The sequence below is a fragment of the Falco punctatus genome (genome assembly GCF_963210335.1).
Source record: "Falco punctatus genome assembly, chromosome: 5".
Classification (NCBI taxonomy): Eukaryota; Metazoa; Chordata; class Aves; order Falconiformes; family Falconidae; genus Falco; species Falco punctatus.
In genome coordinates this window covers 85,048,315-85,076,273 of record NC_137584.1, presented here as the reverse complement: position 1 = coordinate 85,076,273, position 27,959 = coordinate 85,048,315, and the positions used below count along the sequence as shown (strand labels likewise).

At 38.3% G+C, this 27,959-nt stretch overlaps 1 protein-coding gene across 11 annotated transcripts in view; it reads left to right on the top strand.

Moving 5' to 3' along the window:
- Window positions 1-27,959, top strand: part of RGS7 (regulator of G protein signaling 7) — a 256,673-nt gene that overhangs the window by 200,187 nt on the left and 28,527 nt on the right. For 4 of the 11 annotated variants that reach the window (XM_080389764.1, XM_080389763.1, XM_080389765.1 and 1 more), the window contains exons 10-16: window positions 2,202-2,276; window positions 3,326-3,424; window positions 4,164-4,225; window positions 5,723-5,833; window positions 6,396-6,521; window positions 14,300-14,486; window positions 17,839-17,928. In XM_080389764.1, coding sequence (XP_080245890.1) covers window positions 2,202-2,276; window positions 3,326-3,424; window positions 4,164-4,225; window positions 5,723-5,833; window positions 6,396-6,521; window positions 14,300-14,486; window positions 17,839-17,928 — 750 coding nt within the window. Of the gene's footprint in view, window positions 1-2,201; window positions 2,277-3,325; window positions 3,425-4,163; window positions 4,226-5,722; window positions 5,834-6,395; window positions 6,522-14,299; window positions 14,487-17,838; window positions 19,315-20,038; window positions 20,120-27,959 lie in introns of those variants that run through there. The other 7 variants (XM_080389766.1, XM_080389767.1, XM_080389761.1 and 4 more) reach the window with 5 other exon arrangements.

Genomic DNA, 27,959 nt, shown 5'->3' with positions numbered 1-27,959 from the left:
TGAAATACGCCACCGAGGGGTTTTAAACAGCCAAATGCCAATAAGGACCCACTAGATGCTATACAAGGTCAGTACTGGGCTGGGTCTCTTTCCAACCAGTAAAAGCTTCACGTTTAAGTCATTCCCAAAAACCTCCCAGAATTTCTTGTTACGTCCCTCACGTGACTCTGCACAGCTCTGGCATGTAAGTTACCCGAGCAAGGTACAAAATCCGTATATACCAATTTACTGCTGGTAGACTTGAAATCTTTGAAAATAAAAGGTTTCGGATGAGGTGTATGCCTTTTTTTTTTTCCTCTTTTTTTTTAACTTCCCCCCCCCCCCCCCCCCCTCCATTTTTAGGACATGCTTTTAACAAACCACAACTGAAAACTGAACAAATAACAGTTTGTGCCTTATGTAAGTGTCCCTGCTATTGAAATGGTTGCGTTCAAAGGCTGTAGATATTGTTAAAAGCCCATGTCTTCTTCACTGCCAGCTGCTGCCATAATCCTAAAGTAGATGCATTGTTTCTTTTTTAACTTTCTATCTGTGTACTGCCCAGTGCTTTCTGCCTTTAAATTGACCATCGTGCAGAATTTTGTATTTCTCAACCTGCCATTATCTTTGAGAGTTACACGTTATTTTGAGTTGAAAAGCTACCATTTTTGTTCACAAGCACAAAGTGTACCTTCCATAATTTAGCTCAACAGGCATCTCAGGTGCAGTCTTGAGAACACTATCCAAGTGTCTTTTTATATTCTTAGTGATAAGGAAATATTTATATTGCAAATGCAGTATGATCAAACGCACATTATTGTATTATTTTTAAATAAATACTTATTGATTTAATAACTCATACTGAATTAAAAAAATGAGTCTGTTATTTAAAATATTTTCCAGAGTCAAAGTACCATTGGCTTGTTTAATGAAATATTTCTTGGCTCTGCCTACGTAGGAAATGTTTAAAATTTTTGTCTGTGAAGATTTACAGCCCCATCAAGCATTTTACATTATGATAAGAAGACAAAGCTTGTATCATTAGTGTGATAATAAAGTCAACTTGGTTGTCTGGCAAGTAAATTCTACATCTAATTACTCCCATTAAAACAAGGCAACCTACTTTCCCTAAAAATCTCTCCTGCTGGAGAGTGGCACTGACAATGGCAAATGTAATCCCTCTAAAATAACAAAAAAAAAAAATGCCTCACCTGAGAGCATAACACTTACTATTAGTTGTTTGCTAACAATTCCTACCCATTCCTACAGCAATGGGTAAAGAACAGATTTCTGCAGAGCTTGTACTTAGAGGGAAGTGTCAAAAGAAGATGAATTGGGAGAAACTAGAGGACTTGTGTCCTTTGGGATGCTACAGAGCTGTGAGCATGAATCTTTGAAGGCCAAATCAGATGTGTTGAGAGCCATTCTGTTCAGGTTGCCCGTCTTCTGGTTAGGTTGCTGAAACCTGTTTTGTGGCAGTTGTTGTTTCTTTTCTTTTCTGAAGAAATAAATCCCATTTCACACATTCTTTTTAATCTTCTTTTAAGAAAGATCATCTTTATAAAGGTGACCCAAACCCAATGCTTCTGAAGGGAGCTGGGGTTCAGAGCTCAAGTGAATATTGCATTATTCTATTTATTTTTTATTGTTAGGTCAACCATGCTTTTTAAAGAGATGGCTGGAATGCACATTGTATGGCTTCCTTGGCAAAAGCAAAGCAGAAACATGTGATTTGTTTATCTTATCTTGAGAATTTATTTCAAATTCATGATGTCATGAGCTCTCAGCGTATGGTCTTCAGTGTCTCAGTCCAAAATTCCCAAATACTGCCAATAGCAATTCGAGTTAGTACCTGGTCTGTGCTGCAGGTGTCTTATGATATGCATTTAGGTGCTTTCTGCTTCTCTATACATTGCTTTCAGTACTTTTAGCATAAAGATAAACAATTAAACTTGTCCTAAAAGCCACGATGGGGTGCAGAAAACAAGACTGACGAGCAGAACATTCTCTCTTACAATAAGCCAAAGAAAATGGTACTTGAGATGTTCCCTTAGACTACATTTTGTTTAGGTTTTAGGGACTATTGCAGATGGACATCAAGTTATTATATGCCTCTGGTTATTTATTTTCTTAGCCTTACAGACTGAAAAGGAGCACCTCAATGAAAATGTTATGGAGTTCCCTTGCAGATTTTATCCTTGTGCTTTCCTTTCTTTTAACAGCCTGGATGTGTAAACACTACTGAAGTGGATATAAAAAAATCTTCAAGAATGAGAAATCCACATAAAACAAGAAAGGTAAGTACTGTTACTATATCAGAAGCAGAAGGTGGAGGTAATTTATAGCATGAAGTTCTATAGTTTCTTAAAACAACTTCTTACGGCTGCAAAGAACAAATGCGTAAATGTACATGATTATTTCATAAGCTCTTAAATGAATTAGTACTTACAAATTTTGCAATACTAAGTACATGTTATCACATAAGAAAGGCCTTGGAGAAATACACGGAAAATATAAAAATAAAAATAGGTTTTGCATGCTCTATTCATGCTATTTTGTAGCTTGAATAAAGCATGTTAAAAGGTTTCTGTCAGTAATTAAGGAAAAATAAATTAAAGCTGCGGTGTAAACTATAACAACTGTTCTATATGGAAGAGTGTCTGTAGTTTACAATTATGCCCTAAATGGAAATTGGCTTCATCTAAATTAGGATCCAGACATGAATAATATACATTCTCTAGGGATATATAGATGGATTGGAGCAACATTTTCTTTCACGTCCTTTGTATCATAGTAATGTAGATTGACTGCAACTTTAAAGTACTTCAACATATATATTTCATGTCAACTCATGGAAAAACATGTTTAAAAAAAAAAAGTAGATTTAGAGAAAGTTGTAGCTTATCTACCATAAAGTGAAAGGTCCAGATTAGCGTAATTTACCAAGCAGCAATTGCAAATTTAGGAGTCATCCAAGTATTCCATTGTGTTAGTCCACATTTCAGGATTCTGTTTCTTCTTTTCCTACCAGTTGTCTCCACTTACTGGAATTGTAATAGCTGCCTTTTAGTGTCACCCCCTATGTTTACTATGCTGTTAGTGTAGAGACTTAAATGTAGAACCTGTATTCTATGATATTAAAAAGTTGTGAGGGTTTGCGACTCTATTTTACACCATGGTGTAGAAACACAGTTTTATCTGAGTGCATGGCTTATTTGCAGTACCTTTAGGAAAAGATGTTCTTGGCTAACATATTGAGCGCACTATACTAAAACATCACAGTTACAGGTATGCGTAGAAAGCATTGTCTGAAAGCAACTATCATTGTTCCGTATTTTTTATGTAGTCTGTCTACGGCTTACAAAATGACATTCGAAGTCACAGCCCTACCCACACACCAGTACCAGAGACTAAGCCGCCCACGGAAGATGAACTACACCAAGAGGTTTGAAAAATAGCTACAAACATGTTCTTCTAAATGAACTTTTTAGGAAAGTAGGTATTATAATAAAAATTATAGTGACTGGGAAGTTGTTCAGAACTGTTCTAGCAAACATTTAGTAAACCTTTTCCTTGTTTCAGGATATATGGATTTAGGTATGTAATTTTTATTAATACTAATCAGACACAACCTGACATTTGTTGTATCTTGCATTAAACAGTCGAAGGCAGTTAGCAGCAGGCCAGTTAGTGGGCTCTTTGCATAGCTGAGCCCATTAGCCCCTTTAGCAGTAGGCAGTTTGCTCTTCCTTTCAACACTGATTTAAGGTTTGAGGGTATCCTTCCCTCTCCATGTGTGCGCATAGGGGTTCACACATTTATCTACTGGTAATGCTTCATTAATCTCCCCTGAGTTGTTAGGGTTGGGAGAAGATAAACATCTGAAGAATTAGTAGTTCTCTTCAAAAATAAAAAAAAAAAGGCTAATTGGGTTTCTGCTGATGATCCTGTAGGGAAAATGTTATATTGGGTCCTTTTTTTGTCCATGTAACATCTTTTCTCTTCGATGGAAAATTCCATTTATTTTAGAACTACATTGGTGAAATGTTGTTTTAACTTGGATATATTTCTCTTCTGTGCCCTAGGATAAATTAAGGTTAAATTACAGCCCTAATAAAAAAAGCTATGGAAATAAAGTCAAGCTATGAATTACTCAGAAAACTCTTTGCCTTCCTTTCTTGCAGATTAAGCACTGGCAAATGCAATTAGACAGACATAGATTAAAAATGTCAAAAGTTGCAGAGAGGTAAGTATGTTGTCACATCTTCTGTTTTTTTTCAATTAGACTGATAACTATTGGGAAAATGTCAGTGTGAAATAGCTTCAAAGACAGACAGACAAGGGAGCTCAGGTGTCATAGAAATAACTAATGAGAGTTTACTTTATGTAGGAGGTATTAGGATCTTTTACTGATAAAAGGGGGCCCAGATATCCCGTGATATATTTCTGATAAAGCCAAGAGTCACTGGAAGAGCCTGTGACCAAGTGGGCACAAGTTTCACCTTGCATTGGCAGGGAGGCCAAATGGAAATGGGTCTGGGGTTACTGTTTGGCTTTTTCAAAAGGGCAGTCACTGGTAAAGCAGGGACCTGACCGGCAGAGCTAGCTGGTGGGTGAGGAGTTCGCTGCTTGGACAAGGTGAGTCTGAGCTTACTTCAGGTCAGAGGATGTAACACTAGCAGGAATCTTTCTCCAAATGAGACCAAAATTTGTCAGGAAGGGTCTAGAAAGCAAAACAAAAATCCCTTCGGAAAGACTAACTACAGCTTAGATAAAAAAGACATACAAAAAAGGAATGCTCGATCTTACACATCAAATGCAGAGATAGTAGACTGCGGAAAATTGAGCTGCATAGGGCTTGGTAAAGGAAATTAATCCATATACAAATGGTTCTTCATCCTCTCATACATTTCTGCATGTGTTTTTACTTATACATGTGTACATATGCACACACATGCAAACATGTATTTACAAAGAGAACAGGTTAAGAGTTTGTGTTTGCTGAACAGTAAAAATGGAATACAGATGGAAGATAAATAGGAATGAAAAGAAAGAATATTTTTCTTCACTTGTCAATAAATTTTCAGTAATTATGAGGCAAAAGGGAATGGAAAACAGGAAAAAGGGCATGGGAGATGTAAATTAGGAGAATACAAGCAAAGTTTTTAGTGTGTTCAGCTGAGTTAGATCAGTCCATGAATACTGGAGAATTTGAAAAAAACCTTTGGGGTTTTTTGAAAGCAATAAATGTGGGAGTAGTGCCTTTTGATTATAAGATAATAAAAATATTAACTGTATTTAAAAGAGGAAAAAAGGAATCCTAGCAGCTGCAGGGCCAATAAATATGACCTGAATATCATGCAGTGTTTTAGAACAGATTTTACAGGAACTGATAATTAAAACCATAGGGGTAGAAAACATTCCTTTATGAAAGCAAATGTGTGTGGAAGAGGTTGCTTGATTTAATTTATTAGTGCCTAAAGGAGCCCTAAAACGAGCTATGTGGTAGTATTGGGGATCTTTGTAGTTTATTTTATTTTAGCTCTTGATAAGACCTGAGCCATACCTCTTTCTTCGGGGGTCCCCTTTTAAAGGGCTTGAGCAAACCTGTTAGCTGCCTTCTGCGCGTGTGCACACCTGGTTACCATGGGTCAGTTGATGCAAGGTAACTTGTTACCTGGGGTAACCTGATCAGGTTTCCCCCCTCCTGACATGACAATATTTGATGGTTTTGTTTTCCTAGTCTATTAGCTTATACAGAGCAGTATTTGGAATATGATCCCTTTCTTGTGCCCCCTGATCCCTCAAACCCTTGGATATCAGATGACACTACTTTCTGGGAACTGGAGGCAAGGTATATAATTCTATTTCTTCTTTTTTGGGGTAAGGGGGTATTATTCAAGGTTTTCCTTGAAATGTGAATATTTCAGACAGAGGTATTGCAGGAAAATACTGAGGCAGAAGGGCAATGCAATATCCTATCACCTCTCTATATAGACTTTTATATCTATAAAATATATAATTTTTAATAGATTTATATATATATCTAAAAAATAAACTTTAGAGTTTCTTAAGATGGCAAAAGCTATGGATTAATTAACCTGTGTAAAAAAAAAATTAAAAATTACAGTAACCAGTTTCCAGGGTTCCAATGTGGGTGAAAAAGACACCTTTTAAAATCTGGTAACATTTCCTAGTTTGGAATTCCTTATTCTTCTGTGTAAATGCATATGTATTACATTTACCCTGTGCAAGAACAGCCTGGTTGCTCATCTCTGAACACTGCACAGATACGAGCAATCTGGGAGGTGAGAAATCTGCAGCTGAACTTTAGAGCTTAGTCTAAATTATGAACATGGAGTATTATAATACTGAAGTATTGCTGATTGTGGGTTCTGTTGTTTTCATTTCTGTAGCAAAGAGCCAGGACAGCAGAGGGTGAAACGATGGGGGTTTGGCATGGATGAAGCTTTGAAAGACCCTGTGGGAAGAGAGCAGTTTCTCAAATTCCTGGAGTCAGAATTCAGTTCAGAAAATTTAAGGTAAACTAGAGGGACTTTATTTTTTAATAGCCTATAAGATACGTTGGTGGGGTTTTTTTCCGTCTACTACATTTCTTTTCAATTTTTTGACCCCTTCAAAATTTTTCCTGTGTCTTACCTTTCAGAATCCATTCATGCAGGTTGCCACCTGCTCCCACATTGAGGCTGATGGACAAGATTATTACAGTTAGCAGAGACTCACATGAAGCATATTTTCCCATTCATATCCAACTTCTGGTCAAACTACCCATGCAAGAGCTTTTCTCTCAGCTGATTTAATTAAACAGGTTTAAAACATTGACTCATTTAAAGCCTGTTCAATATCTTTTATTAAGTCCAATATTATGAGAACAGTAAAAATAAGGAAGAGAATTTGTTAAAAAAATAAATAAAGGATTTAAAAGTAAAATCATCAGACTTGCAGTGTTGGTCAAGCTTCTGAGGGTCATTGGTCTTTTGAAAATCTCCACCATTCTAGTACTCATGGATCTGACAGAACAGAAGTAGTATGACAGCTAGCTCTCAAATGCCACTAATTGCAACATAGAAAGGTACTGCTAGGGTATGAAGCTTTCTTTTTTTAAAAAAAGTGTATGTACAGATCTATTTTTATGTGAGAGAGAGCAATTACTGGATTTTAAACAATGATAGTCCATCCATTGGTTAACAGCATGTTTTGTTGTTCTAAGGAAGTCATATTTCAGTAGAAGTTATTTCAGAGGGATTAGGAACAACAGCCTTTCTATAGATAAGTCAAATTGTACATAGTACAAAAGCATAGACAACATATTTTTCTCTTTATTCAACCTTTTTTTCAGGTGTCATCTGTATCATTTCCCATTCACTGCTAGCATAAGGAGTATAAAATCCCATTTGCACACATTCTAGAAGTCAGAAAAATCCTAAACTACATTCTTATCTATGCCACTTCTCACTCTGAAGTGGTGCAGCATAGCCATTCATACTAGAGTTACATCCACACAGCATTTTCAAAGAGGCATTTAGCATTTTGTGGTGTTGACTCATAAATGCTGAATAATTGCCCAGACGTCCTTGTTGCTAATTGAAGTTTGTCAGCAGAATAATTAAAGATGGTCTTTAAGTTTCTGACCATGTTCATAGTCAAACATTGAACTTTGCATCATAGATGTATGCTACATACTCTAGACCTTATGATATTTTCCAAACGATTTGTTTGCCATTACCCCCATGTAAATACGGCCTGACCTGTATGTGTATGTTGCTAAGTTCATTAGTGTCAGATACAGACTTCTTGTATTAAAAATAGTGGCAAAATCAGGTTTTAAAATCTGAATAATATCAAGAAAAGGAAAGGTGTGGTTTTTTTCTTTTTTTTTATTTAAAGAGCATCCTAGTAACTCCTTATGCAAAGCAGCTGTTCAAATACGAACCTATCCAGCCCAGTGTGTGCTGCAGTTTCTCTGCTTTTCTGTGATTAATTTGTCTCTCGGCCAGCTAGACTGTTACCCGCATAATCCCTAGCTCTTTCTTCTAATCCTATTTACAACACTAACCACAGGCAAACTGCAAGTGACTGATCCAGAAAAATTCCCTAGAGAAATTTTTTCAGAGCTGATTCCTTAACATGCCATCTACTTTTCTGTCTCCCTCTCCAGATTCTTATATTGGCATTATAAAATACAGTATCTGAGCAACGGCAACTATGAGCTTAAAAGCTGTCCCTGGGAAGGATCAGGCAGGGGATCAAACTTGCACTGAAATGAAAAGGTGCTTTCTGTGATGATTAACTGAAGGAAAACTGTCTCACAAGCTTAGAATTATGTTTATGAATTCTCAAACTGTAAAGAAATCAATCCACCATTAGGCTCACACAGTAAAGTCAGGATAGAAAGCACGAATTTGTAACACTCATTGCATATGGGAGTCAAAATGCTATAGATCTCAGTAACTGAAATGAAAAGCTTCCTGATTTGAAGCCTTACTGGTGAATAAGCCTTAAGTTTAAAAGACCAGCAGTTCCTTTGCTCACCTGTTAACCCCACTGTGGCAATTTGGGTTTTTGGAGTGTTTTTTGTTTTTTTTTTTAGTAGTAGTAGTGTTTGAAAGCCACCTTGAGAAAAATATTTATTTCTATTCACATCTTCCCACTGCAAGAAAGCGAATGTAAGTCAGTAGCTGGCTTTTGCTCATTTACTGATCTAATACTAAGAAAATTTACAACAAGCACCACCAAACCTACAGTGGGATAGATGCTGGGACCCTGGATTCTAGCTCCCAAGTGCAGTGCACAGGATACAGCAGGGGAGAGCAGACAATGCAGAGACATTCAGTATTAGTTGATTAGAATTCTTATACCTTGCTTTGGTGAAAGAAATACTAAAAATGTGAAATAACTCTACCAGATGCACCATTCCTATTCAAATGAGATTATCTTTTGTAGCTAAAAGTCCCAGTGTTAGTGTTTCATCAACCTGGACCGAGACTGTCTAAGGTGACTGAGCATCTCACTCTTGGTGGATGTAGGTCCTGTTTTAAGCAGAACAGGGATGAAGAAACTTGAGCCGAGAGTTAAAACCAAGAACTGTGCAATTAGGAATGCAACCGGGTTTCGCCTTTTTACTCTGTATTTTTTCTCTGATTTTTTTTCTTTGCTCGTAAATTGGGATTAATAGTATTTCACTCTCTAAAGGGGTGTTGCAAAGCATAGCAAAGGAATAAAACTGTCTAAGCAGTTCTGTCAGTGTGGTAGCTTCATTACAGTGTGATTGCAGTCTGCTAACACCCAAGCTGGATTCTGCATTCACCTAACGGAGGCTGTGATTTGTAAGCTCTTGTTACCATGCAGATTTTTTGGAAAGATCGCTTGGCTTGCTGCTCACTACACAGAACAAATAGCTAAAGTAACATATGATTTGGATAATAGATTTATAAAATTCCCACTGCCTGCTACAAAAATGGTGGCCATTGTTTAAAATTCACAAGACTTAAGTTTGAGCATGATCCAGTCCTACTGAGCTTGGTCACAAGGCTTTCTAAGCACTGAAAAAGGACTTTTCAAAGTGAAATGAATCTTATTGCAATGTGGCACCTGGAGACCTAATTTCTTTCACCTCTGAAGAAAATCCCTATTCCTCTTCATATCCTTCCTTTGTCTGTAGTACAGCAGAATTCTTTAGAAAAATAATATGCATATGCTGACTGTATGTTTGCTCCCAAGTGGTTGTTTTGTAGGAATTGCAGCCTGTAAAGATCTAGATGGTTTCAGGTCAACCTGAAAGCCTGTCCAAGTCATTATGCAGTATTGCAGTAGGTGTGATCTCCAAGGCAAGTGCTAAGGCTGCAAAAGCCTCTAGATTAGTGAAGGGAAGGTGGTGACTGGACATCTTCCATGATGCACAGAAGGAAAAGCTTGTAGACCCCTTGCCCCTTCCTTCCTGCCCTATTAGCTTCTGTGAGTAAATAGGGAAAAGGGGTTTTGAGTTCTGGTTGTCCAGAAAAAGAAGAGAAGGACTGAGAACTCAGCTAGATTTAGCCATTTGTTCTTGATACGTTTTCTCTGACCATCCTCCAGCAAACTGAGATTTTGTGAGGTGTTTATTTTGGATTCATCCATTTAAGTTGTAGAAATGTTCTGTACTGGAGATAAAGACTTCAATAATTTCCTGTTGAAAAAATGAATAAAACCCCACATATACACTACTAAAAATCTGCAGTGTTCCCTAAAAACTGTTTCAGTCATAGTGCTTAATTTTGTGTTTAACTTCCTCCAGTGTTTCTGCTTATTCTTTTAATAACTGCATAACAGTGCTTTTACTAGAGAAGAGGGAAAATGGTGCAAGAGGTTACGTTTTCCTTTTAATCCAGCCTGCTTCACTTTCATTTTTTTGCTCTTTATTACTGATCTCCACTCTTGATGACTGTAAATGCAAGGCATTTCTCTCTGCACTGGTGGTGGAAGAGTGCGTTCTGCATATTACAAAGTATGAAGACCGATTAACTGTCCTTGATGTCTGTCCTGCAAGTCTGAACAGAAATGTTGGTAATGACACGCTCCCACACAGGATGGGCACTGGTAATATTTATCCTTCACACTTGATTATGACACCCTGTTTTGTGGGCAAATAACTTGACCAAAATTTAATCCTCAAGACCAGAATTGCCTGTGCTTTAGTTCTCATTCAGACTCAAGCTAAAACTACAAGTCCCAGCAATGTTGCCATTCATGTCTATTAGATGAGAAGAAATTAGTTGCAAGATTCAGTGATTTTCTCTTTCATTTTCTTGAAGACCTTCAGCACTACTATGTCTTGAAGCTTGAACTTGTATTTGGCAAGAGGGTGGACTCCAGGAAACAGAGACTAGTCTTTCCTGCCCCTAGACAAATGTTAGGTGATTTTCTTCATGGAGTTTGTTAAGGTTTCTGTTTGCTTTTGCTGAAAACGCTGAAAGGTCTGTCCTCCAAACTGTTGTGTACATGCACTGGGTGCAAAGCTCACATTAATTCTCCACACTGCCTAAACCTCACACATTTTGTGGAGAATCACTGCAGCCTTTCCCTCGCTCTGAGTTCCTCTGTGCTGAATTTAACTGATTAGCTTCTTCTGGGATCTGCTGACGGCTTCATCGGACATTTAGGTCAGTTAATGGGACAGAAGCCATGTTGCAGCTGTGCTATTTAGCTAGCAAGGCCATCCTCACTTTGAAAGTAAACCCCAAATATCTTGCAACATGTGTCTTACCATGTCATGTGGCTGGATGTATGACTATCATACACTCTCAGCCGTATGTCTGGCATGTGACCCAGCATGTGGCAGCCCAGATGCTGGGACAGAAAGCAGCAGTAAGGTTTACACCCAGCTACTCAAGTCTCTGTTCCAAGGGCACTGAGCATCTTCCAGAGAAGGTCTCCATGGCAAAAGCAAAGCTTCACCAACAGGAGATGGGATGTTTTATGGAATGGCAGAGAGTTTGAGCTCTAGTCCCTTCCACGAAGTAGCATTAAGTCTGTGTATATCATAGTCCAGAAAATGTGGTCGGGTTCTCCTTCTCCCTTCTCCTGCCCTTGCACATATTTACTGTTGCACACTGCGTGCTGTTTGCTGCAGTCTTCCCTTGCTCTGGGCACAGCTCTCGAGGCAGAGAGCTGTAAAAGGGGACAGGGAGCTTTTCTGGCTTGAGGTCCTGTGCTGAGATCTTGCAGACTTCATTTGAACTTCATCTGTGCTATTGGTTCCCATGGGATATTCAGAAAAGTTATTTTTGAGAATGCAAGAGGTAGCAGCCTTATTTTTGGCATTTCCTAACTTTGCATATTTGACTTTAACTCTCTGTGGGAGGAGGGCAGGCATTTTTTCTTGAAAGATCAGTAAGTAGATTAAAATGTTAAAATGTGTGTTGACTGTGAAGTAAGCACCCTAGACATAACACATCACAGAAATCAGCATTTTCTTCCCACTTTTACAGAGGTTTCTGTATTTAGAACCTCACATTTTCAACAGGGTTTTTGAATGTTAATATTAGAAAGGTAAAATAAAATTAATCTATCAAAGAGCTGGTGTTCAGCCTGTAAGGATGTTTCTACACAACCTGCCTATTCTATTCTGGAAGCTGAATGTTTCCTCAAAGTATCTATCTCCAATCTATTTTCCCCATAATTGAGTATAGCCTACTATATGGAAGGGGGTTACTTGCAAAAGAAAATAGCATCCTAAGGCATCTTTGTGGTGACTTCCAGAAGCATTGGCAGTGATATAATGGAACAAACAAGAATGTGACGGCTTTGAGCTAGATCCTCAGGATATCTGCAGGGTGACAAAAAATGTGTGTTTACAAAGAACATCCTTTCCTTTCATTTTTCTGTTCCTTACCTGACTTTGATACACATGAGTAATCAGTCAGTCCCAGAAGATGCATTTGAAGGGGTTAGCGCTGCAGGATATACACTTTTAAATGCAAATATCAAAAGCAGCTTAAGGAAATCGAAGTAGGTTGGCCAAATTTGACAAACTGAACTGAATTAGTTTGTGAGCCGTGCAGTTTTTAAACTTGAGTTATGAGGCCTCTATCCTTACTGCAGTGCCATCAGCTTCTCAGGATACATCCCCAGGCTCTGTGCAGATCTACTCTCAATTCACATTGCAGTTCATAGAGATAAGTGACACTACCCAGCACTTTTAAAACTGATGTTCTGTTGGCACAGGCTCCCTTTGTGACCTTGGAGAAACCACTGTACATTATTACATTATTAATATATTTGCAAAACTGGGACAATACTACTTCTCTGTCTTTTGGAGAATCTTAAGAGATCAATAGACAGAATGGTTGTGCTTAGGTACTATAGAAACTGAAGGGTGTAGAAATACCTAAAATAATCATTCCAGTAGAGTGAAGCTGACCATAATGGCTTGCGAGTGACGAGCACAGGCTCATTCCGTCTCTGCTACAAAGGAATTTCAAGACAGGACTATGAAGGACTAATTGCTTCCTGGAAGGTAAATCATGTCAAGTGAAGAATGTCTTATAGGAAGAATACGGTAAAGTGTTGGGGTTTTTTTGCTATGCTATACTATCCTCTCTTAAGAGTTTTTGCAATGACTATAGTAGAATTTGGATGGATGGAGGCATCATTTTGCTTTCTTGGGGGTCTGAGTGCAGTTCCACTGTTCCTATCCCCTATCCCATCCTTGTTTAACTAAGCTAAGAGCTCAGTTTGATCTCACAGTGTAAGCAGGGTAGAACTACATGTTAAAGGTGCACCCAAATTATTTGTCAGCCTTGTAAAATCCAACTTACTTCAGTTAACATATTACAGGGTTTAGCTTATCTGTTTCATAGTAGAGCTGTGTCAAAACAATAATGAAAAGTTGTGATGGTACATATTACATATTTAACAAAGTCAAACTTTAGTTAGGCTCTTGGGAGGGATGGAGAACTAAGTGGTCTGCACCATGTCTAATCATGGGATCCTAACTGAATTTAGAACTGTGTTGTGCAGTGAGAGATTCTGAACACCAATAGAAGAAGTAATAATCATAATAGCAAATAAAAAGTGACTATCAAAGCTTATAGGTCGCTAGCCGTGATCACAAAGTGCTCAAGACCTCAGTGATCCTGCTCCAAGACTAAGAATACAGTGAACTGGCCTGCACTGTATGCTGTCTATGTGTATATATATATATATATATATATGTATGGCTATGCAGCAGCAAAGAAGAGAGAATGGGTACTTCAGCATTTTAGTAAAAAAATGCATAGAAATGCAGTGCTGGAGAGATAAATTAAATTATAGCAAGCAAAACAAATGTTTTTTTCCAGTTTATACATTATCTGTGAAGTAATAGTCACAAAATTACAGTTACAAAGTTTATAGTTTAGCAGGACTCCGAGAGATTCCTGTAGATAGCAAGAAGGTAAGTTACTATTTTTTGAAGGAATGTCAAAAAGCAATGGGTTTATAAGCAATATAAGCCCCCGTGGTTCAGGTGAACTGAAATTTCAGTTTAATTCCAGGTAAATGGAAACCTTCCCGTAAGCAAGTTACTATGCATAAAAAAATGAAGCATTTCCCACCCATCTCATAAAAAGGCTTGTAGTAATTGCTTATTAAGTTGGATCAATCACCTGAGACAGTATATGAGAATGCTGATCCCAATATAAAATCACAGATTTTACTTATTTTAATATGATTTACATGGCTTTCAGTTGCTTCATATATGTTTTTAAAAGCAAAGGAGAGTGCAAGCACTTCATTAATGATTGCTCTGAACTGGAAATCAAGATGCTATATTGTGCCGTAGGTTCTGGTTAGCAGTAGAAGACCTGAAGAAGAGGCCTATCCGTGAAGTTCCTGCTCGCGTCCAAGAAATCTGGCAAGAATTTCTTGCTCCAGGTGCACCCAGCGCTATCAATCTAGATTCAAAAAGTTATGACAAAACCACGCAGAATGTAAAGGACCCTGGAAGATACACATTTGAAGATGCTCAGGTCAGTTTACAATGCTATTTAGGTCCATTTGAAATAGAATATTGGGTAGTGAAATCTATACACAAAAAATGACATATATTTGGGAATTAAATGATAATGCTTTGTTGACTAAAATGCCATTTTGGCAACGCAAATGGTAACAATCTTTCTTTCATGAGACCCGTGCATTACTAAAGCTCTTCCTGAAACTTCTGTGCCTGGGGTACTTGTGGCTTACACAAGTGGACTTGAAATTATTACAAGTGGACTTGAAATAGAGCAAAGCATATAGTACAGTGAAAATGATATTTTCATGTTCCCATGTTCTTAATTTTCTTATTCAGTTACAGTAGGAGAAAAGTTGCCCCCACACAAACGTTGATTTTTAGTTCTTAAGATGTGTCTCTGTAAGGCTTCTCTTGATACAGGCTCAACATGTATTCTCTCAATGCCTGTCCAAAAGTGTTGTGCTGTCGTTTACAGGAGTCATAGGTTCCCATCATGAAAAGAATATGACCCATATGAGAAATAACATTTTGTAACACCTTGTATAGAAGTATCATATTCCCTCTATGATGTGTATTCTATACCTTATTAAACTACTATCTACGGAACATTGGGCAGAGGTCCTAAAGATCTGCTTTTCAATAGTCAGTATTGCAGTAAAGAACAGTAGGTAAATGTCTTATTTGGCTTTTGGGGGTCTTATTTGATCACAATTTGCATGCCATCATCAAAAGATAATTTTGACAAGAGCTAGATTTGTATAACTATTTATATTTTTGAGATTGGAAGTAAAAGTTAAAAGACCAAAATAGTAAAATGCAAATCTTTTCTATCAGAAGAAAAAACAAATACTTCTGTGTTAAATGCAACACTTCATGTCACTTATAACTTAATATTTCATCTTTGTAGACTTCTGTGAGAAGCAATAGAAAAGAATTGGATTCGCAGTAGAAGTAGTAGAATCAGTACCATCCCTCCTTTTTCATCAGCAGCCCAGTGATGAAAATTTAATTATTAATGCAAAGTGAAATGGTGTCAAAAGGAGAGATTGAGATCATATCCCTGCAGGATTTCCTACAGCTTGATTATTAGGTCATCATCCTGGGAGTCAGGAGATGCTGCTGCAAGTCTCACAGAGGAGAGAAGGGAATTGAATCGAGGCTTTCTGCTTTCGGGAAAGCGCCTGTGCCCTAAATAGGAGGGAGAGTAATTCTACCACCTTTTCATTTTGCTATTATGAGAATAGCAATCTGTGGTGCAACAATAAAGTTTTCATTAGACGCTGTATCGTACCCACTGTTATGAAGTACTTTGCATTAAGCCAGACACGCAGTTTTTCCTTGCATGGGTTGATCCCCTGGAGATTTAGGAATGCAGTGTATAGCAAAGACATAAATTATGCAAATAAACAATCCAGCAAGATTAAAGGTTTAAAAAAAAAACATCTCTTTGCAGCTGAATCAGTAAAGGACAATTGAATTCCTTGCCAGTAATGAATTTATTTTATTTATTAAAATACATGTAAAATTTCAGCCCCATTTTACTTCTAGATCTCTCTTATTTTTTTTCTTCATTATGAAAGACGTAGAGTATTCAATCTTTATGCAAGTAGGACTTTTCCTCCTGTCAGACCTCTGCTTATCTGAGCCAGTTTAGCATTCAAGTTGAGCCTGGGAGCCTCCGTTTCTCTAGGAAGAGGCAGTCTGTACCTGCCCAGTTCTGCCTCGAAGCTTTAGGACCTTTACAAGGTGCCCCACCTGGAGTGGCTGGGTTTTGTCGGGAGTCGGGCTCTGCCTCTGCAACAGGCTCTTTATGGCCAGCTACTTGGGAAAGAAACCACTTCAAAGTCATTCTCGTGGTCAGCAGGTCATTTAATTGCGGTTAAATATGTGTTGAAAAGCATTTCTGGGCTTGAAAGGTGGCACCACAGAACTCTGGGTCAAATGCAAGTCATAAGAAAAAATAGACCAGTTTTGCTAAATAATTTCCAGCCTCAGTTCCTGACTAATGTGTGCATTAACAATACTAATTCAGCCTAATTTAGCCTTGCTTTTACAGGGCTGTTTTTTGCACAAACCCAACATTTTATCACCATTGATGGGCACAACCGGAGCAGAGTCCTTCCTGCTTTCTGTTGGCTGAATCGGCTGCTTTCATAGAAACTGAGTGAAATAAAAACTCCCAAAATGTACCAGTCAAAGTTCTGGATATACACCAGAATTTCTCTGCTTAGTGCAAGAAATACAATCAAAGGCACTCAGAATCATTTCTAGAGTTTGTAATACAACAAAAAAAAATAATGAGCTTTAATTTTACCTTGCCATAGTTTTTAAGCAAGGTGGTTTGTTGTTTGTTTTTTTTTAATTATTATTTTATTCACTAATTTTATGCAGAACCAAGCTGAGAAACAGTATTTACTTTACAGTTTATTTGCTGTTTCCTGGTTTCTGTGCTACAAATTTCCTAGAGTGAAAAGTAGGGTTTGAGTAAAAAATAAACAAAAAATAGCTAAGACAAGTCCGTGGATTTAAAAAAATATTTTTTGAGAGTATTTCCTATTCTGATGGATTTTTCCACAAATCTCTTTCCTAACTAACATTATAATTATAATTAGAATTATAAAGTGTCATACATCATAAATGTTTAGTTTTCATATTTTACAGAAATGAGAATGCTCCAGAAAGAAAGGCTTCATAAACTGCCTGTGACATTTGTTTTCTGAATAAGGGTTTCCAAAGTTTCATATGCCTCTGAAGAATAAGTATCTTGGAAATTAGATTAGTCTGGAACTGTTTCTCAATTTGCATATATATTTTCCTGTTTATATTGTCAGCTGCACAGGAGACTAAACATCTGTCAAATAATGTTTTCGAGCGTAGCCAGGGAAAATCTTCCCTAACTTAAGCACTTATTTGTGGTCCTGAATTAGAAACCTAGTACCATTTCCCAGGCTATGAAGTTAGAAAAGCATCTCCAGAATAATTCTGAAAAATCTGATGAGGAAGGATCCGCAGCTCCTCATTTAATCACTTAACTAAACTGACTGATGTAAGGCAGGTTTGAAACTGGGCTTTAAGCTAGGTCTCGGTTGTAGATTCTTAGAAAAAGAGTTACATAGTGGAAATAGGGACTATACATTTAAGAAAGGTGTGTTGTGTCCTTTATACATAAAATAGGTGGGATTTCTGCTTTGAGAACCGAGAGCAATTCAGCCTTAGCTTCAGAACTGCAACCTGCTATCCTATAAGGCTTCCTATTCCAAGAAGCGCTAGCTGCTATATGTTCCACAACTAAAACATATATGAGTGCCTCCCATTTTACATACGTCTTCTTTTATGGGACTAACAGCTCCTTCTTTCCCTTTCAGGAGCACATTTACAAACTGATGAAAAGTGATTCTTATCCTCGTTTTATACGATCCAGTGCCTACCAGGAGCTGCTACAGGCCAAGAAAAAGGTATTGGTCCATCTTGCCTTTGTCTTGCCACTGTGCAAAGCGGTGGTTATGTTTGCAACAATACTCAGTCTTCTCTCCCCTGTGCCAGTGCAACTGGATATCTGGTAGGTGACCAGCTTGGCGTGTTTCGAGGGTCACATACACACAGGAGTTCAATATACATATATGTGTATATATCCTGCATGCGGGCATGTTTCAATAAGTTAATCTAGCAAAACTTATTTTTATTTTTACATCCCATATTGTACTGTTTTCTCTGTTATGAAGCACCTTAAATTGCAAAGTGCTTTCCGAATACATTAAAAAAATAAAATAAAATCCCAGAAGAATAGTCTTTCATGTTTGCAAGTTTGCTTATGTAATAATTGTTGTTCTCTTTATTCCATCTATGAAAGCTACAGAATGTGTTTAGAAACAATCTTATTCATATGAATAACTTCTAATTTCAACTATAAATATAGGGGCTTCCTAATTCTGTTTCTTTCCCTATTATTAATGAATAGTTTTGAGTAGGCTAGGAATCTGAATTGAAAGAATGATCATGTCACACTTCGGCAAACAGAGGCTCATGTCTTGGTATGTAATATTTGCTTAGAAAAGTCCAGATTACGGAATGAGTTCTGAACAGACACAGCCCAGAGTACATGGAGCAGCTTGTGCAATGTAGATTTCTATAATGATAAATAACTTTACTCGTGGGCTCTAAACAGTAATCTCCAGCCAGGAGCCCTGCACCTTGAAGAATCAGGGCCCCGATCGTTACTGGAATAAGGTAGTTATTAACACCATAGCATTCTATTGTTTATAATGACAACCTAAAATTATATGAAAGTACTGTGTGATTTTGTTTTTTGTTCAAACATTGATTTCTGAAGATCCAATAGAGAGAGAGAGATGTTGAAAATACCAGAAAGCTACAACTGTCCGTGTGAAGTCCTTAAGTTTGTGAATGTCAGTTCATTAACACAAGATGTGCACTTCATTATTTCTTTTTGGTTTCAGTTTTTCTTTTAAATCAAACCAGTTTGATTTCCATGAAAATTTATTTTTGTCGAATACTATATCTGCTTTGCCAATCCCCTGTTTTGCAGAGTCCCATTACAGCTTCATACCTGTGTTTGCTTCCTGATTTATACAAACTTTGGTTTGCAGTCCATTGTTTCATCAGTCCTTCTTTTCTACTCCATTTTTTCTTGCTTTTCTTTTCCCCCTCCTTTTCCTTTTTTTTTTTTTTTTTTTTTTATTATTATTATTATTATTTCAAATTTAAGTTGGAAAACACTCTGGATCGTCGAACATCTTTTGAGAAATTCACACGCAATGTGGTAAGTTTGTTGCCTCGGAAGACTAGTAAACCTGATGGGACATCCTTCTCCCCTCCCCCTCACTGATCCCTACTTTCCCGTTTTGCTTCTCTAACCTGACAGTTAAAAGTGTATTCATCACAGTTTGAGAATTTTCCTAGGAATGATAGCTTTATAATGTGCTTTCATTACAACCCCTTCTCCCTAGTCCCTTTCCCACTGACCTCAATAGTCACACATGGAGGAATGGACCTTTGGGAGCCATGCTTTTTGCATTAGAAAGCATGAAATTATTCACTTTTTTTTTTTTTTTCTTGTAGTAAAGAATTTGAAAACCTGCTTGATGTTCTTTTTTCTGTGCCTCCCAAAATACTAAGTCTAACACAGTTTGAATACATTGGCTTTCCATCCTGCCTCCTTTTTATTTTATGAAAAAGTTTGTTCCATTTTTTTTTTTAATTGGGCACAGGGAAAAATAAATTTCCCCATCTTCCTTAATGTTTAGTACAGCTTCTTCGGGACCAAAGAATTCATGCTGTTGTTGTGCAAGGGTTTGATTGGGATTTTGTTTTGATAATGGACTACAAGAACTGATATTTTTTTAATATCTAATTTTCAAAAGCTATTTCACAAAGGTAAAAATGAAGGCTGGTAAATTTGCTGTGGGCATTCTCTTGCCACCTGCCAAAAGATCCACTGATTTCCTGATATGTGGGATTCTTTTTACTTATCCAGTTTCTTTGGATTCTTTTTTTTTAATATTGTGTAAGTTCGAACTAAAGCATTCAACGCATTTATTTTTATAGGGCAGAAACATCCCTATTTTCCCATGCCATAAAAACTGTACGCCAACACTGAGGGCGAGCACTAACCTGTTATGAAAAGAGGTAGAAAGATCTTGGATTATACTCAAGTTTGTCTGCATTGTCTGTTGAATTGTGCAGGTGATGCTGCTGTGCGTGTGTGTGTGTGTCCGTGGCTTTTTCTGTGACCTGGTTAGTGGAGCTGTGTGCGTTGAAATGAAAAATATGACAGCTTTCAGCAAAGATCATGGTTTTTGTTTTTTTTAGTTTCTAGGGAAAGAGGAGCAGTTCTCAGAAACTGCCTCCTGTATAATGAGGCTCAAGAGTATTTCCTCAAGTATTTAAAAGTCATATATATATATATGTATACTTTCCAGTAATTAAAAGAAAAGAAACAAATGCAGTGAAAGAATAACGTTTTTTGAGGCTGTGGGAATATCTCACATGTTAAAACAAAACTGTAATTCTTTAACTACTTTCTTATAGGTAAAGACTTCCTGTAATATGTTTTGAATCCACTGTAATCAGGAAGAAATTCGGATTCAATGGGACAGTCAGTAAAGGACACTAAAAAGTAAACAGCCACAAAGGAAACTATCCCAATGTTTGAAACAAAAACCCCTCTATTTTGCATGGTGGTGTTGCCATAGCATGTTGCAGTGTGATTTGTGTGGTGTCTAAGCAGGTTGATCTACAAACCCACATTGTACATGATAACATTTGACATGATAATTCCACAATAATTCTGTAGGAAGTTCCATGTTAATGAAAGAGCCTATGTTAGTAAAGGCGAGTGTAAAGAGTAGGTAGTGCATCTGGGACCTCTCTGAGAGCCGGGCTTTTTCCCAGTCGCAGTGCCTGGCAAGCTGCAATAACTACATTTATTCAGGGGATTTTAAACAGCCCACAGATCAGGAACCGGTTATGGTAAAGAACATGTAAACAGGTGGCTATAAGGAGAGAAATAGCAAGCTGCAGGCAGATGTGAGAAGAATGCAGCACAAAAGGGGAAAAAGTGCAGACAGCCTGGGAGGCACAGAGAGGACTTGTGATAATCCCCTGAGCGCAGTGACTGATAAACCAGCAGCTCTGTGCACAAACACTGGAGCACTGTGCCCTGCAGGCGTGCCCGATTTTCATCCTGCTAATCTCAGGGCAGAAGTACCAGAATAGCAGGATGCCAGAGATGCAAGGCAGGCCCAATAAACCAGCTGTGAGCTAGAAATGGGAATGAGGATTTCTGGATGTGAAGCATTAGCACTTCTTCAGTAGAAGAGGGCGAATATTTTTTCATGGAACAAGCTATAAAATAAAAACTGTGGGTTTGCTTTCCCTCAAACTACTACCTGTGAATCCGGGTGGAGTCTGTCAAGTCAGGTCAGGTATGAAAATAAAACATGCCACTGCTGGATCTATATTCTCTATTAGATCGGCAGCTCTGAGCTTGCAAATTAATCCAGAATGTCAGGATGCTCAAGTGCAAACCTTTCCTCCAAGACAACTTGAATGCACATCACCCGCTGCCCCAGGACCCCTTACCACAGGCGTCTTTGTTCTTCCATTCTTGTTCTCGGTTATGATGAGTTCATAATATGTAATTATCTACCTTGGTACAGTGGTTCCAACCAGCAGGGATGAGGGAAGCATTTCTCAGGATTTCTGACAGTGTACGGATTAACTTGTTCAGCTGTGAAGTGAGGGACTGTGGTATAGATCTGTTCTTCTGATTAATACAGAAAATAGGTGTGAAACAGGTCTTCAACCTGGACAAATGCTATCATCTCTGAATGATCCAGTAAGATGAAAATTACAGTTTCTCTTCTCCTCTGATAGTTAGAAAATTTAGACTAATTTTCACTGGGTTTTTTCTCACTTTATATCAAAGTGGGTTTGTATTGAGCTAAATTAGACCTCATTTTTTTCCATTTGAAGGGTTTAAAAAAACCCAGTAACCTCGGTTATGTCTAGGGACTGAACGTGAGAAGATGACCTTGTATTCATAACCTGATTTTTTAAGATGGAGATTGTAAGAGGCTCCTGAACAGTGATAACTGGGAGTGGGTTATACTTGCTACAGAAAGCGTTTGTTAGACTAGAAACTTTAGAAACTTTGTAAGGGCAAGCCTCTGTACCATTCCTTGATTTAAGTGGAAATAACAATATAATGAGCTGTTATTCTAGTCTGATGGGGAAAAAATAAAAGTGGAGCTATATACACACAAAAACTCTAAGCTCAGCTTTGCATTTCTTTGACGTTGGAGAGTTTATTTTCCAGAAAACTTTCAGTAAGTTGGTATGCTTTATGAAAGCCCTAAACGCTCAGCTTAAAACCAAAAAAACCTAAGCTCAGCTTTGCATTTCTTTGACATTAGAGAGTTTGTTTTCCAGAAAACTTTCAGTAAGTTGGTGTGCTTTATGAAAGCCCTAAATGCTCAGCTTAAAAACACTGGCTACTTAGCTTGCTCTGTAGATTTTATATCGCAAAACTGCTAATGCCTTTGGCAGTCTGCAACAGATGATATGAATAGTGTTAAAAACAGGTCTGCATTCAGGTACAATACAGATAAAGTAATAGCAAACTGGCATTTGCTATATGTAATAGTTATGTGACACTTCATAGTTTGCCTCTGAGTAGCAAGCACGGCTATTCTTGGTTTGCCCCACTTATTCACGGTGCCAGGTATTTTGTGAAAACAGAGAGCACGTACACTTTGGCACTACTGGAATGATGCTGTGGGAGAAGTGCATTGCCTGGGAGTAACAGCAGCAACCCCCAGTGTCCCAGCTCTGACACAGAGGCACAAGGAACGGTGGCAGGGCGCCCTGTGCTCGCCCCTGGCCAGCTCAGCCCCTCCGGTTTCTCTTTGGGAATACTGAAGCTCCCCAAGTCAGTGAGTAGGGAAGGGAAAGATGTAAGTCAGGGAGCAGGATAATCTTATTGCTGGCTACAGTACTAGAGAGAAGGAAATCAGCTGGTTTTGTGGCATTTCAAAACTGAAATTATTTTGAGGAATTCACAGGGGGGGGAAATCCATATTAAAAAAAAAAAAAACAAAAAAAAACCAACAACAACAAAAAAACCCAAACAACAAACAAACCAGGAAACTTCCTTTGCCTCAAATACTAACATCTACATTACGGAGAAAAAAAACCCCGTTGAATATGCACTAATAATGTTGATGGGGACAAAGAGGCCCTTTAAGGAAAACTTTTGTCTTTAATTTCTCCTGTGGGTGCAGGATTTGTGACAGTGGCAGACTGGGAGTCTGAGCAGGACACCTTGGTGAGCACTACCTGGTGCTTAGCTGTGACCAGCTGTGAAGCAAAGGGATCTCATTTACAGGGGAGTGGGCCAATTTCATTTTCACCCCATGGAAATTTTCTTGTCCCACCAGGAAACAAGTTAGCAGGGCAAGAAGGTGCAGTCTTGCTCCTCAGAGCTGCCTGGGGGGAGACACTCCATCCTCACCTGTTGGTGTCATGGCTTCAGACACCACCATCAGTGTTACAGTCTCATCTGCTGCTGCCCAATTGTAGATAAGGCCAAAAAAACCCACTCATGCTTGTTGCAAGTTTGTGACATTTTATGGAAATACAGCCAGTACAAAACAGATGAAACTCAGTTCATGTATTAAAACAGATGAAACTCAGCTCATATATTAAACCAGAGAGCCATCAGATGATAATGATCTTCACTCATAACCAAGACCCCATCTAATAACTCTGAGTTTAAAACCATTATATTACCCATAATCTTTCCAGCTGCCTTCTCCCACTTAGCTGGAAGAACTTACTGACCAGAGTCCTTTGATATTTTCCCCCTCCAAACCACTAACATCAGGTCATTTTGTACATGAGATGTGAAGTGTGAAGGCCATTGAACACAGCACATTTTCACGGAGACTCAGTCCAATGTCACTTAACATGACAGCAAATTATTGTCTAAAGATGGAAATTAAACTCATAAAGATAGCTTCCTCAGTTCTTGCCAGTGGGGGATAGACTTTCTAAATGCTTAAACCACTGTAATCTCCTGTCATGTTAAAATCTGTCCCTTTATTGAGAAAAAAGATAATATATCAATTTCATCTGTTAATCAAGAATTTTTTCTATATGAACAGGTAAAACTTATGTACGCAAGGCCCTGCTGTGACAGATCAAAGGCCATCTAGCCCTGAAATCCTGCCAAGGGCTCCACTTTTCTCAAGCATAGCACTGTGAAGGAGCATCAATGCAGTATCAACTGTGAGATCTCATGTTCAATGTACAGTCATCAAAGAAATCCTGATTAGACTTTTGAATTTACTTGCAGGTTATTCCTAAAATTTAAACCAAAAAATAGCTAGTCAGAGAAAAAAAGTAATCACAAAGCTTCATATTTGACAAATACAAAACAATAATGAAAATAATAAGTATTTGTAGAAATGAGGGCTTTTTCCATTTCAGGAAAGAGAAAGGTTATTGATGGTTGACTAAAAAGAAACGATGGAATAATTGAAAAAAAAAATATTTGGACTAATAATTAGTCCAAAAATCTGGTTTTGGGTTTTGTTTTTTTGTTTTTTGTTTGGTTGTTTTTGTTTTTTTTTTTCCAGAATGATGCCCAGGCTAACGAGGAAAATCAAAACCAGCATCTCTAGGACATGCCAGTGAGGGCTAGCCTCCTTGTCCTGTCCTGACAAACATTTACCTGAGTCTTAAGCTACTTGCAGGAATGAGAACTGCAGAGAGGTATATAAACTTGAGGTTTCAGGGCTAGGACAAACATACTAAAAAATACTTGTCTACTGCATCGGTGTCTCAGAAAATCTTATGTGTTACCTCACACTTCACATGGTTATTCAAGTTCAAACTACCCTATCTGGCAAGAGTTCGTAGGTTAATCACAAATGAGAGCAGCTTATCGGTAAATGTAAAGATTAGTATGAAAGGAGAAAGAATTCATGAGTGTCCCCTGATTTGGAACGAGCCAAAGCAGGAACGCAGTCGCTCAGCAGCTGCCTCCCACCTATGGACCACACCAGGAACCGGTACGGCCCTAACAAGAAATGAACAGAGCACTGCAAATCCCCACCACAGGCAGAAGAATTTTCCTGCACATGCAACCACTTAGCGCTGCAGCTGTGCTGACAACTCATGCCTCAAATCCAGTAAATGCTAACTGCCTCCCCTTCCTCGCATGTCTGAAAGAGAAATACACCTGCAGCAGTGGCTGACAGCAGCATCTTTTGCTGCTGTGGAGATCGAAGCAGAGTCCTGACCCCCTGAGCGGGGCTAAAGCAGCTCCCCTGGGCTAGAGGAGCAAAGGCTGCCTAATCTTGGAAAGGGACTTAATGTTTCTGCTCCTGTGCCTCTCCAGATGTGCTTCTTCAGGAGCTGCTTACGTCCCGGCTCTGTGTGTGGTACACTGCCATGGAGCTGCTGGTGCTGGCCGAGCTGCTGGCGTGCGGCAGGTGTGTCGCACATGAGCAGATGGGGAACAGTGAGAGCAAGGAAGGTCGATTCTCACTCTGTGTCTCATTTTGCTCTCAGTGGGGTTCACACTGTTTCTGTTTCCTGGGCAGATGCATGGAGTTCTCATTTCTAGTTCTACTGGTATCAGACCTGGGGAGTAGCATCTGCACGGGCAACAAACATGAGAAAGGAGCGACTGAGGCTGCTTAGCAGAAAGTTAGAGAATTAGTCTTCTAAAAGGAAAAGATTTAATCTTCCTCTACCATATGTTTCAGCTCCAGCCCCTATAAAAATTTGATAATGATTTTGTATAAGCCACACGTGTACTGAGGTTGTTGCTGGCTTGTTTGCCTTATTGAGGTGTTAGTGTCATGCCGCATAAACAGGTCAGTCAGCACGTTTGTATTTAGCAGCTCGGATGTCTGCACATGGTTTTGTAATTTTCCCCCTAAGTTCTCTAAAAGTACAGTTGGAAGGACAACTCTGTATTAAACAGTTAATACATTAAGGCAGGGATTGAACACAGAGGCCAATTGATTTAATATTCTTAGATGTGCTTGTTTGCTCCAGCTGCTGCACTGCCTCCTCCTACTCCGACTCCCTGGTCAGGTATGTGCACAGGGTTTCATTTTGGCCTGTGTATTATTAGTAAAATTGTTAGACAGCTTCAATCCATACGTCCAAAGTTCACCAGTACAGCCAAAAATTCTAATGCTGTTTAGAATTTGGCTGTGTTCTTCTAAATGTTGACAGGAAGAATATATTGAAAATATTGAGGATCTCCTTTTCATTCTTCAGTCAAACATCTACTACTTCTTCTGACTTTTCTTCCAATTGTTTTTTTAGTCTCATTAGTGCAGGAAACATTTTCCTATGTATGATGACTCATAACAAAACTGGCCTGTTAGATGTAGTTTCCCAAATCATGGAAATGCTATTAACACTGTATCTGAAAGGAATAGCTAGGCTCAGCTCTTAAATTATGACCCACAAGGGATGATCCTTACATCAGTCTGTAAAGCTGGAAATCTCCTAGAAGTGATAATTATGAAACCCTACCATACAGAGATAAAGTAAAGTATACTCCGGAACAGAGTTTGAAATAAATATTCTGTAAATGGGAAAATAACAAATCCCTGCAGATCTGAATAAGAAGGCGGGGTAATTCTGTATTTGGGGCTGCTATGGATTCTGTGTATTAAAAGCTTATTTTCCCAATTAGAGAACTACGTATGATTCAGAATAAATATGGAAGAAGATCTGTTAAGAGGGTGTATCTTCTAAGATGTCACTTTTCCAACAATAAGATCAATTAGAACTTCTAATACGTGGGAAAAGCGCCTACCTTGTTGTTGTTCACATGGAGACTTTGTAGCTCTAAGAAGTGTAATATTCTGTAAGGCAGGGAGGGGAGGCGGAGGGGCAGGACCACCCAGAGAAATCCTGATCACTGTAGGGCTTAGGAGAAAAAAGATGACCCAAAGACAGGCAATATCCACGGAACAAGTGATGTGGAACACAGAAAAGTTGCCACGACAGCTCACTGGCTCTATAGGAGAGAATTGAAATAATGTGTGCAATAAGATTATACAAGTCAGATCAACTAACAGTTTTTGGCCTGCTTTTAGCTCAAAACTTCCTAATTTATTTGATACCACAATTAATTCCCAAGATTCTAGAATCTGGTTATGGTTCATCTACAAATTTACAATTCCTAAATAAACAGCTGTTGCAGATAAGAATAAAAAAACATTTCACCGATTTTTTTCCCACAACAAGAGCTTGCACAGCCTTCCAGTGTGGTATTCAGCAAATTGATTTAATAACTAATAGAGAACTCCTGGTTTAATTGTTTTAATTAACTGGTTTATGCAGTTCAGTACTAAAGGGAACTCATACATATTTATGGAAAGTAGCCAAGCCTGTAGACCTGTATAATTAAGCACAAATAAGTTAATGAAAAGCAAAGATAAGCATATGCTCAATATTTTCTGAGAATATGTCCAAGGCTGATGATCATGAATTGCCTCACAAAACACTGAATTTTGGACATGCTGTTTTAAATTCTATTCCAGTGCCACACAGCTGTTGAGACTTTCTTGACTATTTAAAAAGAAAAGATATCTTACTGTAACAGATTACCTGTTACATTAGAAGAAAATGTAATTTAAGGCTTAAAAAGTGTCAAGAAGCTGTGAATTTAATGTAGGTAGAAAGCGGCAGAGTTACAGTTGGATGCAGGGAAGACAGCGTGCCAGGAAGGATGCTTTTCGCCTTGCAAAGAAGCAAGGAGTGATACGGTGAACCTGATGGATGAGCAGTCTAACCCAACAGTGCAGACCATGAGTTCCCTTCAAAATCCTATTGTAGGTGAAGTATTCACCATAATTTGTTCAACTTGTATTTTGGAGCACAAAGAATAAACCCGTTATTTTTCCTTTTGTGCAGACCCACTCTGATACATTGCATT